We start from the raw sequence: 17,803 nt of genomic DNA, 5'->3' as shown, positions 1-17,803 counted from the left end.
AAGGATACTTCATCTGTTGAACTCTTAGTTTCTGTAGTAAGAGGGGTAATAATACTAACTACTTAAAAATTCTTGTGTGGATTAAAGGAATTCATATGAGGGCTTACCAGTGCCTGTCTGACATAGTTGCCATTGATTGACTGCATACTGTTATAATCATAGGCTACTTTCTTGATTTAGTTTATAATTGGTATGAACTTTCTCCCCAACTTGGAATACAACTACAATTATCTCCCTTAAATTTTCCAAGCATCTACATGCTTGTCTGTTAGCAGGAAGTCCAGTATTTTCCACTTGAGGTATCTTCTCCCTTGAATTTTCTAATAACCCCAGTGGGTCATTCAGTCCAAAGGGATGGTATTAACAGCCAAATGCTAGGCAGAGAGAACTCTAGAATCTTACTGGTCCAATGATGATGTTATCACTGTTTCTGTTGCCATCTTATGGTGTCATAGTTGAAAACAGGTCCCATGTAGTTGTGGATCATTGCTATGGTGATGCCCTCATTGGTCTAGAACTCTCTGTAATAGATTGTCCCTACTGGGCCTTTTTCATGTATGGACTGTATTTTTTACTCCACTGCTGTCCAGTGAGGCTCTATGACTTGTTTGGCCAATGAGGTGGAAGTAACATGTACTACTTCCAATCAGAAGCTTTAAACTCCATCATAATCTATCTTTTCCTCTATCACAAAAATGGCACTGTTCCATGCAGGAATTGCTCTTTCAGTTTGAGGCCTGGAGTGAAGAGTTCACGGAGCAGAGCTATGGCCAAACCATAGCCAGCATGTAACATGACTAAGACATAAAACTTTACTGTTGTAAGCCGCTGAGATTTTGGAGCTGTTTGTTACTGTAGTATAACCTTCTCTACCTGACAGATATACATACTTGGGTCACAGGAGAGACTCATATTTAGGTTACAGTTATAGCTGTTTTAGTTCATACATTCAACTTAGGCATTACACCCAAAGCATACCACCATGCCAAAGTAGCTTAGTAGAGAGGGACTTACAGCCTCACTTCATGCTCTACCATAAATGTACTCTTTCATTAGTACTTAAGCTGTTATTAACAGCTGGATCACAAGACTGGACTCTTATGGTATATTCCCCACTGGGGCATTTGCTGTCCCTTCCTGCTTGTAGATCCCAATCAGGACCCTCCCGATACATCAGTGAGGTTCTAACAATTATGTTTCTGCAAAAGGAATGGATCAGGGGTTCAAGGCCTTGGTCTCCTGTGGAGATTTACCCCACTAGACAATTTTGCATATCACAGACATTTGGGAGAGGTGGTTTTTGTCAGGCTACAGGAATTTCTGTTTTATCTCTTTCGTGTATAAGTGCCTATTTGCCTTATATTTGTTAGGGGAAGTCACTCAGTTGATTTTTTTTCTCATAGTAAGTGCAATCTACCCCAATGAGATTTGCAACTCCCACCTCTAGCCATAGCAAAGATTGTAATTTATTTTTGAAGTTTATAATAGCAGTCCCTCTGTTACATGTAGATGTTATATGGAGGCATCATTGAGAAGGTCTGGGGGAAAAAAGAAATGGTAGTTGGGGACCCCAGTGAGTATCATTGATTCTACCCCACTCTCCTTTTTCTTCTCTAAAAACACAAAGAATAAGATTGAACCCCAAGAGCTAAAAGAATTATTCCAATACAAAATGAAAGGTGGCATTGCTCAGGCTTTTGTGATGGGATTTTATATTAACACAAGTAGAGAAGGTATGTGAGGGCCCAAGGTCAGCAGTGGATCATGTAAGCAGGAAGGAGGAGGGAAGGCTTGGGAGGGCTCAGGGAGGTCTCTTGATGCAGGGAGTAGAATGCTTTCAGTCACTGGCATCTGGTCTTCTTCTGATGTAAACAACAGAGCAATACTTTAGAAGTATCTTTCTGGCTGCTATGGGGGGATTAGAGACAGAGGAGTAGAGACAAGGAGATTAGTTAGGGGGAAGTAGAAAAGATACATGTTTATTGAATGAATGAACATACAAATGAATATTAAGCTGTGGATATTAAGCCGTGGCTTTGGGTCCCTGCTCTGCCACATGTGCCAACTTCCTTAAGGCTCTGGTGGGTCTTCAGACTTATGGAAGAATAAAACATTTTCCTTCCTGCTCTCCTCCACTGACCCTACAGATCCCCCTTCTCTCCCTTCATGGTAGGTCCCTTTGACTGTATCCACTGAGATCCTATCCTGTTTTTCTCTGAGTTTTTTTGGATTTTAAAGGTTGGTCACAATCTGGTATTAAGTCTGGTCTTGTGCTTTGGTGCCTTCCACTTCTTCACCTCTTGTTGTGCAAGCTGTGTCTTGTTTAATATCAGATACTGTCTTTTCTCAGGGCCAATATGGTTCACATCACATTTGTATTTCACCATAATCCCCAACGTCCTACATCCACACTCAAAGCACAAGCAGGTTCCTTGTGGGCCATGGGATGACAGCTTGGCTGCCAAAGGTGTTGCACGTTTTAGAGGTTACCCATTCCACTTAAGCCCTTGCTATTCTTGGGGAACCCATCACCCACCCCCAGGGTCTATACACCCACAACCATGGGTCTGCCTTGCAGTTTTCCATTCTCAGAATGTTTCAACATTTAGAAAATAAAATCAGGCAACATTCCTACCCAAGAAAGATGAGGGAAGTCCCTAACATCCCTAAAAAGTAGCTTTTGGAGAATCCAAAACAGGGCTATATGCTTTAAGAAGATGTCTTTGGCTTTTAATCTAGAAAAAGGAAGGAAGAATACAAAGGAAGGCTGAGATCCAAAGTGAATTCTTTTGTCTAGTACATGGTTTATTTTAAATGTGAAAGTTCAAGTTTACAAAAACAAATGGGTTGGATGGGGCATTTGTGAGCTCTGAAGCATAGACATTTCTCCATGTTTGGAGGATGTTTTCAGATATTTGTGCAATTTTTGTCATTGTTGAAATAAAAGAGGTACTGAGGCTGTGCAACACTGTACCCAGAATGAGGTACAAAATAAATAAATGATAGTAAAGGGCCCAGAATCCCAAGAAAGGGAAGGAGAGAAAATATGGCCTTGGTTGTTATTATCCTCATGTGGCCCCAGACACTTGGTTGAAAAACCTCTTTTATTTTTATTTTTTGAGAGAGAGAGAAAGAGAGAGAGAGCAAGAGAGCATGAGCAAGGGAGAAGTAAAAGGAGAGGGAAGGAGAGAATCTTTTTTTAAAAATTTTTTTAACGTTTTTTAAAATTTATTTTTGAGACAGAGAGAGACAGAGCATGAACGGGGCAGGGGCAGAGAGAGAGGGAGACACAGAATCTGAGGCAGGTTCCAGGCTCTGAGCCATCAGCCCAGAGCCTGATGTGGGGCTCAAACTCATGGACTGCGAGATCATGACCTGAGTTGAAGTCGGACGCTTAACTGACTGAGCCACCCAGGTGCCCCAAGAATCTTAAGCAGGTTCCACACTGAGTGGAGCCTGACATGGGGCTCAATCTCATGACTGTGAGATCATGACCTGAGCCGAAATCAAGAGTAGGATGTTAACTGACTAGGCCACCCAGGCATCCCCAAAACTTCTGTATGACATATCGGCCCATAAATTGGATTGATTCACTGATGGAATTCCATCATTGGATGGAATAAATTGAGCAAGTAAACTGCTATCAAGAAGACTGACGTCTTCCACAGAAGTGTTATTCCTGCATTTCTCCCATCCTTACCTACTTGCTTTTGTTAAAATATTTTTTATGAACTCAACTTGATCAGGCCGCTTTGAGAAAGGGATTTTCCTAGAGGTGGGGGAGAATGGAATTCTTCAGCAATTGGATTCAAGGAAAAAGCATGGTCTTAGGACACCAGGTCTAGCTCATTCATGGAGCAGCTGTGTGATCATGGATGAAATACTTTGTCTCTCTAGGCTTTGTTGTCTTACTGGAAAATACAGACTGGACATTTTTGGAGAGTACGTTTTGAGAATGAGTGATGTAGAGAAATTGCTCTGTATGGTATGTGATACAAATTAAGTCTTGTTAGACATGATCTAATTCATAATTGGAAAGAATCACTCTGCCTGATCTGTGGGGGGCAGGAGAGCTGTTAGGAGTCAACAGCATTGACATCATGGTGAGAAGTCATGACCACATAGACCAGGGTGGTAGTGATAAAAGTAGTAAGAAATGGTTAGATTCTGGATGTATTTTTTTAATGTTTATTTCTGAGAGAGAGTGAGAGTTCAAGCAGCGGAGGGACAGAGAGAGGGGGACAGAGGTTGCAAAGCAGGCTCTGTGCTGACAGCAGAGAGTCTGATGTGGGGCTTGAACTTACAAACCATGAGATTATAACATGAGCCAAAGTCAGATGCTTAACTGACTGAGCCACCCAGGTGTCCTTGGTTGCATTTTGAAGGTAGAGCTGAGATAATTTTCTGATGGATTCCCTATGGGATGTGTGGGGAGCTGCAAGTGGGGGGCCGTGAATGATTCACATTTTGAGCTTGAGCAACTTGAAGGATGGACTTGCCATTTACCAAGATGGAAAATGCTGAGGGGAGAGCAGGTATTGGGGGCTGCATGGAGTAAACTGGAGAAGTGTATCAGACGCCCAAGAAGAGGTGCTCAGCCAGCAGTTGGATACATGACTTTGGGGTTTGGAGGAGAGGTCTAGACTAGACCCAAACATTTGAGAGTCTTCAGACAGCATTTAAAATCATGAGCTCGGAGAAGATCCTCTTGGGAGTGAGTGCAGGGAGAAGAGAATTGAGGTCTGAGAAGTAAGCCCTGGAGCAGTCCAGCATATTAAGCATCAGGGAGATGAGGGGGAACAAATGCATCCCCCCACCTTTCTTTCTTCTTCTTTTATGGTTATGAAAGGGAACTGTTCTATTTAATTCAGTTAGCCTTCATTTGAACAAAGCTGCTTACAAAACTTATTTTGGGTTTGCTCTTAAAAAGCGATATATGCTCTCTGCAACTTCAAAGTCCTTTAAAAAGGAAAAACACCCGGCTCTGAGCTGTGGAAGAAGGTCTCACTCATGGTGTAGTCATCGAACCAGCGAGTCCAATGCATCTGGAGATCAAGTTCCTCTCAGGATTAGTGAAATCAAGCTTTTGTTAGCATTAATTTAATGGTGGAATGTCAACTTGAAAACCTCAAAAATCTTTTTCTGCTTCACATCTCTTCCCCTTTTTCATCCAAAAGAGAAACTATGTAAGGCCAGAAGGGATAATATAAGAAAGGTTTGACCCTTCCTTTGGTGAGATAAACAATCTGTTGTGTCATGGCACCAGCACAGAAGTCCTGAGACTACAGACTGAGACTACAGTGTAACTCAGGGTTGTTTAGGGGAGGGCAAGGTAAGGATAGATCAATTTTGTGATATAGATCTGGGGTCTCAGTGGACCATGCGTTTTTTATGAGTCAAGTAATGACATCATTGTTACAGGAGCCAATACAATTGTAGGTTGAATTCAAAGCAATCTGGTGTTCTGGCCATATGAAAATAGAATCCCCTGAATAAAGAGACTAGTGGCTGGATGACAACTAGCAGTCCCCTACACTGTTCTGGACTTTATAATGTGAGACAGACTTTGGCAAAGTTTGTGTTGTTTAGTGATGAGAGGGACCAGCATGGGACAAGAGTTTAAACAAATGACAAGCTTGTGGCCTCAGCTGTCACTGTCTTCAGATATTGAAGGACTGCCAGGGTATGAGAGAGATTGGCTCTGCATTTCACCATTGGGCACAAGAGAAGTAAAGGAGAAAAAGTTACAGAGACCTTTCTATTGTTGGCATGGGTTGCCACATAGGGCTATAAACTCTCTCTCCTTTGAGGAATTCAAGTAGGGGGTGAATAATCAATAGTCAGGGATGTTTTAGAGAAAAGGCTCTTAGGTGGAGGCCTATGGATGAGCCTTAGGAGGTATGTAAATCCCATGAAAGTACATGTCAAATTGTATGGGCATGTTCCATTGCTTTTATTAGGCCCTCAGACCTAATAAAGGGACCCTAAAATGTTAAGAAGGTCTGCCATAGCAAATATCTTTAAGCAGGGTGGCCTATAAGACTGGTTGACCTCTGTGGTGTTCTTAGAGTAAGTTCAATGGTTCTAACTAGCTCCCCATTCCCTGGCAGAGTGATCCTATGGAAAGAGTATTGATTTCAGAGTTGGATAGAACTTGGTTTAACTCCTGGCTTAGTTACCCTGTACCTTTATGACCATAGGCCTGTTGCTTAATTTTTCTTAACCTCAGTTTCTTCGTTTGAAAAATAAGAATAATGAAAGCTATCTTACAGGACCATTGAATAAGGTAATACAGGTCACCTAGCACGACTCTGGCTCATAATGGGAGCTTGGTAAATGTGTGGTCTTTTCCTCACTCTTTGTCCATGACATCTTTTATCACCTGTCCCACCACAGTCTCTGAACAAGGACACCATATTTATCACATGGCCTCAGCTATGACTACTAGATTAGAGCAGGATACCTGCCCCTAGGGTAGTTAATGACTTATGATACTTGGCTTAAACAGACAAGCGAGGCCAATCAGATGCTTTTGAGAATCTGAAACAAGACAGTTGTCAGGTGGTTGTGGGGAGAACAGGGCTGGAGTTGAGAGGCCAATATGAGCCATAGCAAGGAGAGTGTGCACAAAAAGGAGAGAGGAGAAGGAGGAGGAAGCAGATGTGTAGAGAAAGGGAGGAAGAGGGAGAGAGGGAATCACATGGTTTGTGGGAGACAAGGATACAGACATTAAGATAGGGTAGAGGCCTCAAGTTCTGATGGCTCTCTCCTCCCTTGAGGTCTGGGTGTACTTCCTTTCCTGTCCTCATGTTCTGTGGGGCTCAGTTATCATTGGCATGAGCCCCCTTTACGTTTGAGCCAGCCAGAGTGGGTTTCTGTTCTTTGCAACTTTAAGAATCCTGCATTTTACCCATCTGTCCTGCCATTAGGTCTGCTTGCACGTCAGCCTAGCTTGGAATTCTTTCTTTCTCCTTGACTTTCCCTGCTCTACTCAGCACTTGATGCCCCGCTGAATTTCCTCCTTCTCCCACAAAGCCCTTCCTGAGCAGCCCAGCACCACAGGCCTCTCTTCCCCCTAAGCTGCTTCTTTTTTTTTTTTTTTTTGCTTTTTAAAACTTTATTTCAACATAACTATGCTTACAGAAATACACTCATATTGGTTAATAGAATGCAATTTAAGTTTAACTTATCCTACACAATTTGGAGCAAAAACTTGGTACATGGTTTAAGTGTAAAAAAAAAGATTTGCAATCTGGTTTATTTTTCATCTATCATAACTGTATATAAAAGATCCTCCCATCAAATGATGCTAAAGCAGGCAGCAAGAACCTTGAGAAATTAACCTTTGGTTTGTCTCGGAAAAATAACATGTATTGCACTGTAAAAGTTTATAAAATTGGTGCAACAAAACATTGTTGTAATGTTTCAATGTAAGCTACTTCTTTGATGGATATGTGTGAACTTGGGATGCAGGGGAACTCAGAGGAGGGGACAGACTCATCTAGACTTCTCCAAAGAGCAGTACTGCCTTCTCTGAAATCCTTTCCTGACCATCTCCCCTTTATGGGACTTCTAAGGTCACCCTGGTATCTCAGTCCATCCTTACCCACATCCTCCCTCCCTCTTCCCACACACTCATGTTATCACATGGTTGCTGAATGAAGAACTGAGCATTACCTTCACATCAAAACCCTGTCAGCAACCCCTGCAAATTGGCTTCTGATCCCATCAGTCTGTAGACATGACTCTTTCAAAGTCCAAAATCTTGTTTACAATCTTCATCTGTGACTTCAGGCTCTCTAGAGACCCCTATTTTTAAGATTTATGCCATCAGTTGAGATCTCTCTCAAGCAACAATCTGGCAAGCCTGCGTTTCTACCATCTTCGGGGCGTCTCCACCTGCACATCCCAACGGTATCTCAAACTGAACTCATGTCTGGGGTGCGTTGGTGGCTCAGTCAGTCAAGCATTGATTTCAGCTCAGGTTATGATCTCACGGTTTATGAGTTCAAGCCCCATGCCAGGCTCTGTGCTGATAGCATGGAGACTGCTTGGGATTCTCTCTCCCTCTCTCTCTGACCCTCCCCTGCTTGCACTCTGCCTTTCTCAAAAATAAGTAACAAACAAACAAATAAAAAAAACTGAACTCATGTCTTCTTTAAGCAGTGTGCTCCTGCTCCTGGCTTCCCTGTGGCATTAACATTCTCCCTACCCATCGCAGGATCAAAACATTTGAGGACACTATCCCTGCTTAGAACCCCCGTGGGGCTCCCGGCTATCATGCAGGTAGACCCAAACTCTGAAGCCAAGGCTCCTTCACAGTATGACCTACTCAGCCAGCCCCGTGACAGAACCCCTGCCGCCACATTCCCGAGTGCTTTTCCACTGCCATACTTAGGCTCACCCTACTTCTTCCTTTAGGAACAGTTTCCCTAACCCGCTTGCCTCTTGAAACTTTGATCTCTTGAAACCTTGACCTTGCCTCAAATGCCAACTCCTCTAGAAAGCAAACCTTCCTAAAGTCCCACTTCTTCCTTGGAATTCCTGCAACACTTGGTTCAAGTTCAATGACCCCATCCTAGCCCACCCGTGTTCTTCCTTATAGAAGAGTTTTACTAGTGACATCTCATGTAAGCACACCGACAGATAGTTTGCAAATCACTTTCACATGCCTTAGATCACAAGTGTTCCTTCCTTTCTTGAGCCTCATACCATAAGCCCCTGGAGGGCAGGAGTCATGTTTTGTTTATCTCTGTAACCTCACTGCCTAGCAGAGGCCAGGAACAGGATATGTGCGCAGTGTGCTTCCTTGAGACAAACGGGTAAGTCATGCTCTTGAGGAAGAGTGGGGAAAGCAGATGATGAATTTTCCAGCATCATTCCCTCTAGAACTGGCCCAAAGCAAAGTCAGGGTACCAGGACGCTTTTTCTCCCCAGCCCATTCCAGGACCACTTGATTCATGGGTTATCATTTTACTGTCATTAGTTACCTGATGCTCATATTGTTTTAGGTTTGGCCAGTAAGAGCCCCTTCCTCTGTTCTTTGATGTCACCATCATTTCTGAGGCAGTTCCTTACTATTTGGCACAGTCAGATGTTCCAGGCTCTTCTCATACCTTCCCTATCCCAGCCCTCGAGGTACTCGTTTCTCCAAGGAATCCTAGATCCTTTCGTTGGAGAATGGTATTTACAAATCCAAATCTGTGTACAAAGTGTGTTCATTGTAACTGGAGCATGCTATTTCCAGACCTTCTCAGTGGGCAGAGCTAGGAAACAGATGTATGTTTCTGCACACACACATCTGTCTGTATGTATATAAATATGTTTATATACACATTCCCACCTGTTTATCTCTCTATCCCTTCCTTCTCTCTCCCCTTCTATCTACCTACCTGCCAATCTAGTCCATGCCAGTACCTACAGTTCCAACCCAGCACTGCATGGCTTATTCAATTTTCCCTCCTTTCTGTGTTTGTATCTCCCTCTTCTTATAATGAGAAACTTGATTCTCCTTATTAACATGTTTACTAATTTACTCAGCCCAGGGATGCACAGAAAGTACTTTCAAAATCGCTAATCCATATGGAAAAGAAATCTACTCAATATTTGTTTATAGTTCTTGTCTTCAATTCGCCTGAAGGCATTTGGTCTAAACGCTGTGTACAAAAGTTAGCCGAGGTAGTTCCTTTCCAGCCCCTTCTCTCCATAGACTGAATCATCTGCTTGGCTGTGTATCTCATTTCTGCCCTTGTCACAGCTGGCTTTTCAGGTGCAGAACAGCAGAGCCCCTTCTCCATGGGTCACAGCCCCCTCCTGCCTCTATTAGGCATCCTTCCTGCATCCTCCCTCCTGTTGCCAGTTCCAGAAACGTCCTCACTAATGCCCCCTCCTATTCTCTTTGTGGCGTTTATTTCTTTTTAAGGAGTCCTTTGCTATTATTTCAATGGAATCCTGGGAGAGAGAGGAGACACCTTATGTTCCCATTCTGTTGTCTTGAACCCAACACCTGGGGACTCTAGAGTCAGGAAGATCTGGCTTTACAAACCAAGAGACATGGGCATGCTTGTTGACCTCTCTGTGTCTTGCATTCCTCATCTAGGACATGGGTGTGAGAAGCCCTACATCACATGGATTTGGTGAGGACTGAACTAGACCTCACATGTATAGTAGCTAACACAGTGCCTGGCACCATGTGCGGTAAATGACACCTGTCATTGTCATCTGATTGACACCTAGGTGTCATTCCCACTGACTTGGCCACTTATTTATTTGCTTACTCATCCCAGGCCTACTAAGTGCTAGGCATAGCACAGAGTCTCTGAGCATACAAGGGGCAGGGAAATCTCAGTGTGGTCATCCCAGCTGTCAGTCCCTGAGCTGGCAGTGTTTTTGGCAAGATGCTGCTTCTCCAAGCTGGCTTCCTTCAGTCCCAGGATGAGCTTTTGGCCTGGGACTTTCAGACTTCTTCCCTGGCTCTGAGTCAAATGGTCTGTTGGGAGAACTTCCCCCAGCTGTGTGCCAGTGTATCTCTGCTGGGCCACTGCTTTAATGCTGAGGACACATGATTGTCTCTGATGGGAATGAGTGATGAGCTGAAGACTTTGGTAGAGTGAGGCCAAATCCCTGTGTGGCTCCAGGAACAAGGATAAAAATAGCCAAGTAATTGCTCATGCTCTTTTAAGGATTAAAAGTCAGCTTTCAGGCAAGCTGTGAAGCTCCATGACCAGGACAGCAAGGGACACGGTTCCTTTTTTAGAGCTTTGGTCAGCACTCCCTGTGCACTGCTGGCTTCTGGGCTTCTGCGATGCTATTCCCACTTGATTAAGGGGGTCACCTTCACTAGTCTATACCCCACACGGGCAGAGATGGGTCTAAGTTGTCCCTACCACATCTCGTCATCCAACACCAGGTCTGGCACTCTAAAGGTGCTCAATAAACATTTTTAAATGAATATATGAGCTGTGAGAGGCTATACTGTATTTTAAAAATAACCTTTAGAATACGATCTATAGTCTAGTAAAAGTAATGCACCAATGCTAACTTCCAGGTTTTCATATTGTACAACAGCCAAGAAAGATGTTACCACTGGGGGGAAGCTGGGGGAAGCATACATGAGACTCTTTGTACTGTTTTTGCAACTTCCTGTGTGTCTGTAATTATTCCAAAATAGAAAACAAAAGCAATGAAAATTATTTTTGGTTAGGTTCGTGTCAATACGCTTTGACACTTGGGGGAGGCAGTGCTGGAAGATGATTTGATTAAATCCCTATTCACTGCAATGCATTTGTTTCATTATTATTTTTGAATATAAACATATGATTTATTCATATGATTCAAAACTTTGAATACATACATAAGGTATATAGTGGATACTTTCTGCCCCAGCCACTCAGTTTCTCTCCCCATTGGCCACTATTGTTAATGTTATTTGTTTCGTATGCTGTTTTAGTGAGATTGTGTGCACACATACACACATGAACTTGTGACTTGTGTATGTGTGAACATAAGTATATTTGTGCATGTTTGTGTGTCTATCTATCTATCTATCTATCTATCTATCTATCTATCTATCCATATACTGTTCTGTTATCTTACTTTTCCCACTTAATCATATCTTGGAGGCTTTTCATATCACTACACAGAGTTTCCTTATCCTTTGTTATGGCTGGACCCCATCATCTTTTTATGGCCCCCAGTTGATACACATTTGTGTCGTTTCCAATCCTTTTGCTTTTATAGACAAAGCTGCAGTGAATAATCTTGTTCATTTGTCATCTCCCAAGTGTGGGAGTGTGTTTGTAGAAAAAAATTCCTAGAAGTGAAACTGGGCCAAAGGAGATGAACCTTATAATCTTGATAAGGCTAAATTGTCTTCTATAGAACTTGTTCCATATTACATGCCCACTAGTAATGTGTTTTATGAAATTCTTGTACTAATTCAGTGATTTTAGAAGTTATTTGATGATTCCTTGTGAGTCTGGTGAAAGCTATGGGCCTGGACCCAAGAGAAACACAAATCACACAGTGTTTCACATACAATTTCAGTGGGCTCAGAAGCTCCCGAAGGCTATCTATGAACTCTAGTTTAAGACACTCTGGCTGAAGGGGAAAGGGCTTTTTAAGTTTATTTATTTGAGAGAGAGAGAGACAGACAGAGAGAGAGAGAAAAAGCATATGGGCAGGGCAGGGGCAGAGAGAGAGGAAGACTGAGAATCCCAAGCAGGCTCTGTACCTGTCAGCACAGAGCCTGACGTGGGGCTTGAACTCATGAACCCGTGAGATCATGACCTGGGCCGAAATCAAGAGTTGGACGCTTAACTGACTGAGCCACCCAGGTGCCCCAAGGGGAAAGAGCTTTAAGGCCAATCCACCTAAGTTCACCTCTTAGCTCTACCATTTCCCATCTGTGGAATGTCAGGAGAATGGTTTCACTTCTTCATGTCTCAATTTCCTTTTGGAAGGGAAGGTACAATAACTCCATTTTGTAGGGCACTACATGCTTTTACGTAGAGCATCTATTATAGAGGTTGGAATACAGCAGGTGTTCAATATATGGTTTGTATACACACCCACACTTTGCACCCTCATCACACACCCTCGCATGCACACAAGTATATATATATATATATATATATATATATATATATATATATATATATAGGACATACTTAAAACTACACTGTATAATGTTGTTTTGGATATACTTATACTACAAAAGTTATGTGTTGTTTATCTGAAATTCAGAGTTAAGTGGGTGTTTTGTATTTTATCTGGCAACTCTATCCAGGGCTTCTCTGAGCTGCCTCTGGCCTCAGAAGAAGGCTGGAGTCCCCATGTGACTTGCACAGAGTCTGGAGCTCCATGACTTTGGCCCTACGTGGGCACTGCATCCAAGGTGGGTGAGGAGCAAGTAAGGTCAGCATGTGGGCTCCGGGAGAGAGACAACCCGTCCTTGCCTGCATCTGGGCAGGGGAAGGAAACAAATTTGTGCTTGTCAGCACTGTGACATGCTGACACTGTGCTAAGCCTTCCCTATGGTCTCCTTTATCCCTCCTGCAACTCTGTGAGTGAGGTGTTATCACTGTTATCCCTGTCTTAGAGATGAGGAGACTGGGGCTCCACAATGCAAAGTCCATGGGTCCGCTTAATGCAGGAACAGGGATTGAAGCCCCTGGGGCTGCTGCCAGGTCTGGAATTAGCTGAACCTACTAGGCCTTTCTCTCTGATAATCCCAAGGGTTTAAGGTGGGAGCAGCACCCCCCCCCCCCTATGAATCTTTGGGACAGGAAGTGTTCCCAGTTTCTCCTGGCCCTGAGCCAGGGTCTTGTCCAGCTTCACATGCTTGCTGGGGATTCCAGGCTAGGAGGCAGATCTGCAGAGTTCTTTTGGTCCCTGTCTGGCCAGGACAGTGCCCAGCAGCACGAGCCGCCCATGGGCACTGCCCTCTGCTGTGTGGGTGCCCATGCGAGGCACTCAGGGCAAGCAGCTGCCTTGCAGGCCCAGTCTGCCCTGAGCCCTGGGGCTGGCTTGGTCAGCTTCCCCTGCCATTAGCCCCCTCAGTGGGGACACAGGGGGCTCCCTGAGGAGCTCCAGGCTCCAAGTCCCAGCCCCTCTAGGAGGAGGCGGTGGCCAAGGCTCAGCAGCCAGAGGCTTCTCAGCTCGGAGCTCCAGAGCCAGATGTAACATTGACCTTAAATGGTAAAAGCTCCCCAGAGTGAAGAGAGGCTGGCCAGAAGAGGAAAGGGGAATAACTCAGTTTTAGGTAAGTCATTGCTATATCCAAGAATAACCTGCTCTTCAGCTGGGACGCGAGGGAACCCTTCTCCTCCTTAAAGGTACAAGGTGCTGGGATGGGGGCGCTTGACTTTAACTTTCAGGGGAGTTGGCTTTTTTGGGTGCCATTTCAGCTGAGTATTTTTATTGTTGCTGTCATGATTTTTAAATAAGAAGTGAATCTTGCCAGTCCTCTAACTTAACTAAACCATGCTCCGTCTGCTGCTGTTGGAAAGGGTACACAGGCTGGGGTAAAAATGTGGGTTCTGAGTGGAGAGCCCACCCCCAGATTTCCTGTGGGCCCCTCTGGGGAAATAGCGGGTCCCCAGGTTATGCAAGTCTTCTGGGCAGGGCTTTCCCCCCACTGCCTGCTATCCCTTTCCCAGCTCAGCTCTGTGCTTACTCCCTCTGTCCTCCACCTCGACCTTGTGCTGCACCCCCGTCCACGTAGGACCCTGTGCTGGCCCAGCCCTGTCTCCATCCTTGACCCTGCCCCTGTTTCTGTGCCTGCCCCTCCTGTCCTGTGTTCTGGTTGCAGCTTCTGTTTTTATCTCTGTCTCCATGTTTCCTTCTGTGCCCAGCTTTGCCCCCTGTGCCCTTTCCCTCCTCTCTGGAGTGGGTACATGTGCCCAACCTGTTTCCCTAGCCTGGCTCACCTCCAAGAGCTTGGTGTCAAAGCTATCGTATAGCACTCAGGCTGACTTCCCCCAAAGGAAAGGCCAGTGGACAGAGGGCAGAGAGGGGCCTAGCTGTCTTGTTTCCTCCTGCCCAGGAAACGGCTGTGAAAGCCTGGAGATTCTCTGCAGTTTGAGTCAACAGAGTGCAGGGTCTGGGGCCCCTGGCTAGTACTCCTGCCTCCCAGAGCTCGGCAGCTGGTGTTCTCTTAACACTCTTCAGGCTGCCTTTTGGGGGCCTCTCAGGGGGAAGTAAAGAAGCCACGGGCTTGTCGGGGCTGGGTCTCCTGCAGGGAGAAGGAGGAAGCTTCCCAGGACTGTTAGGCTGGAAGCACTAGGGAGTCAGAGTCTGCTAAGGATTCTGTCATCCCCACCAGGGGGCGAGGACACCCTCGTGGGACAGGTGGGGTTAATTCCCCTACAGCCTCCTGGGGCACTTTTCTGGGGAGGAAAGCCAGGTTAAGTGACTTGCCTAAGGTCAGACTGCTAAGGAAGAGCAGTGCTAGGACTTGAACCCAAGTCTGAGTCTAACAGCAGACAAGGCGTGAGTGACAGGGTACTCCCACCTTCAATAGTTTCTTGTGATTTCTGACCAAGTGAACGATACAGTTGTCACCGTCATGTTTGGTCATCCTTGATACAGTGGTGTGTGTGTGTGTGTGTGTGTGTGTGTGTGTGTGTGTGTGTGTATGTGTGTGTTGAGGGTGACTATATTCACAGCTGATGTACCTTTCTCTATGCTTGGTGGTAAAGTGGGACATTCCTGCATACCCTCAAAGGTTGCCTGGGATGTATAATCATGTACTAATTGCTACAACATAATCACTGCTCCCATAAACAATGTTTTTTGGAAGAAGAAGCGGAAAAAAAGCAAACACACTATTTTTAATACATCTAACACTGTTCTAAGCACATCCCATATAGTAATTTAGCTTCCACAGCCCTACGGGGCAGGGATTATTGTTACTACCCTCATCTTGTAGGTGGGGACATTTTAGCATAGAGAGGTCACACAGCTGGTGAGAGGTGGAACTGGCATTTGACCCCAGTCAGCCTGTCTCCGGAGGCTCTGCTGTTAACCACCATGCTCTATTCATCTCCACTTGGTACCGCTTCTGAGAGGGCAGTGGGGAAGCCCCGACTGTCTCCTGATGCTCTGCCTCAGGCTTTCTGCACATGATTTCTTGTGCTCTCCTCAGTAACGCTATGAGGGATGTTATCTTTGCCCAACTTTACAGGGAGGACACTATGAGTAGGGGATGTTAAATGACTTGTCCAAAGTCACCCAGCCACCCAGTGCCAGAGCAGGCAATTTAGTATCTTGAATGAGGGTAGTCAGTGCCATGTAATACCTTCTTCTTGGCACTGATTCTCAGGTGGACCAGTGGGCTCATGGCTTCAGGGTGAGGGTTCTAAGTCTCCATGTGAGGAAGCTGGATGATGCCTGATGGGCTGAACCATAAGTACAGTTCCCAACTTCTCCAATGGCCCTGCCTCTTTCCTTCACGTCTTGGTAATGAAGGTGGGTGGATGTAGCCCACACCTCCAGCAGAAGAGACAGCCCTGTGAGGGCTGAGACCTTGTCTCATCTCCACTGTGTGCCTGCACCCAGAATGATGCTGGGAAGGACTGAATGTTCAAGGATCAATTTGTTTTCCTTATGAAGAAATGGACATAATGCTCACAAATTGTGTTCCAGTTAAACAGGGCCCTGGTTTATTGTGTATGCATACCTGATGATCAGATTATTTTAGCCTGGTAAGGTGGGGGTCTCAAGTTAGCCACCTCCTCCCACCCTGGCCACCTCTCCACGGAGCCACCGGCCTGCCACTCAGACATCAGCTGAGGGGTTGTGACCCAGGAGGAGCAGAGTCCTGGATGGGTGGGAAGGAGAAATTTTGGAGGTCAGATGTTGCCCCTGCCACTTGGGAAGCTCTCTGAATCGATGGGAGGGGGATAGAGAACTGAGTTCTTGTGTGGTAAATGTAAAAGGAAGGAGAGAGAAAATTGATATAAATGAAGCCCCTCATGAGATGCTTGTGCCAGGATCTGTGCTAGAACGTTATTTCATTTAATCCTCACAATAGACACGAGGCCGCTGTGGTAGAAAGAGATGGAGTAATGTGCCCAAGGCTACACAGCCCGTAGTGGTGAGCAGGGATGTCAGCTCAGGCCACTTGGGTCTAAAGTGCAGACTTCCTGTGTTAGATCCACCCTGCTTCTAGTTAGTAACACGCGACTTGGGGAAGTTATCAAGTGCCACAGTCCACACGATGCCAAAATCAAGAAAAGAGGGAAAGAGATATTGTGTTTGCCCTATAGACCCTGGAGGCTGGAGCCTGAGGTTCAGGGGACAGCTCAGGGCAGCCTCACTGGATGGAATGCAGAGGCAACATGAGCCCATGACCTTGTACAAGCCCTGCCTTCTCTGCAAGGGCTTTCTCCAGAGAAGAAGGAAAGCAGATGATGGTCAGCGAGGAAACCTCCTTCCCAGTGGGCCACAGCTGTAAAAAACAGTTTTCAAAGTCTGGGCTTAATCGGTTCTGGTTACTTTCCTCCTAGTACTATTTTATGTATAATTCTTATTCATTTTTTCCCTTATAATAAAAGAAATATATGTTCCATGCTAAAATTTCTTGGGAAATATACAAATAAGTATAAACAAGAAATACAGGGGCATCTGGGTGGCTCAGTCGGTTAAGCGTTGACTCCTGATTTTGGCTTAGGTCGTGATCTTATGGTTCATGAGTTCAAGCCCCACAGTGGGCTCTGTGATGATGGCGCAGAGCTTGCTTGGGATTCTGTTGGTCCCTCTCTCTGCCCCTTCCCTGTGCGTGCACTCTCTCTCAAAATAAATAAATTAAAAAAAAGAAATACAGAAGTAAATATGAAGAAATAAAAAATCCCCCAGAATCCTGTCACTCAGATATAAATATTGTTAATACGACGGTGTGTTTCTTTGCAATTTATAAAACTAAGGTCTTACTATATGTGGTTTTAAAATTAATATGTGCTTTAAAATTTTTTTTAAAGATTTAAGTTTTCTAGAGCAGTTTCGGTTCACAGCAAAATTGAGAGGAAGGTACAGAGATTTCCCATATACCTACGGCCTCACACATGCACAGCCTCCCCCATTATCAACAACCCCCACCAGAGTGGTTCATTTGTTACAATTCATGAGCCTACACTGACATATCATCATTACCCAAAGTCCATAGTTTACCTTAGGGTTCACTCTTGGTGTTATTCATTCTGTGGGTTTAGGCAAATGTATAAGGGCATGTATCCACCATTATAATATCATGCAGAGTAGTGTCACTGCCCTGAAGATCCCCTGTGCTCCACCTACTTACCCT

General features: G+C 44.9%; 1 protein-coding gene and 1 long non-coding RNA gene across 6 annotated transcripts in view; one reads left to right on the top strand and one right to left on the bottom strand.

Annotated features, from left to right (window-relative positions):
* Positions 1-1,750: 1,750 nt before the first annotated feature.
* The window catches only part of LOC122201037, a 174,954-nt gene continuing 158,901 nt past the window's right edge, over positions 1,751-17,803 (bottom strand). For both annotated transcript variants that reach the window (XR_006194048.1, XR_006194049.1), the window contains one exon: positions 1,751-1,908. This is a non-coding gene — a long non-coding RNA (uncharacterized LOC122201037). The remainder of the gene's footprint in view (positions 1,909-17,803) is intronic.
* IRAG1 (inositol 1,4,5-triphosphate receptor associated 1) overlaps positions 13,681-17,803 on the top strand; it is a 119,910-nt gene continuing 115,787 nt past the window's right edge. For 3 of the 4 annotated variants that reach the window (XM_042906906.1, XM_042906905.1, XM_042906904.1), the window contains exon 1: positions 13,752-13,835. Coding sequence is in view for 1 of the 4 variants with exons in the window: in XM_042906910.1 (XP_042762844.1) it covers positions 13,696-13,762 (67 nt within the window). In the remaining 3 variants the exon portion in view is untranslated. Of the gene's footprint in view, positions 13,836-17,803 lie in introns of all 4 variants that reach the window. The other variant, XM_042906910.1, reaches the window with a different exon arrangement.

This window comes from Panthera leo, chromosome D1 (assembly GCF_018350215.1).
Source record: "Panthera leo isolate Ple1 chromosome D1, P.leo_Ple1_pat1.1, whole genome shotgun sequence".
Classification (NCBI taxonomy): domain Eukaryota; kingdom Metazoa; phylum Chordata; class Mammalia; order Carnivora; family Felidae; genus Panthera; species Panthera leo.
Note: the sequence above shows the minus strand (reverse complement) of the source record. Positions and strands in the feature narration are given on the sequence as shown.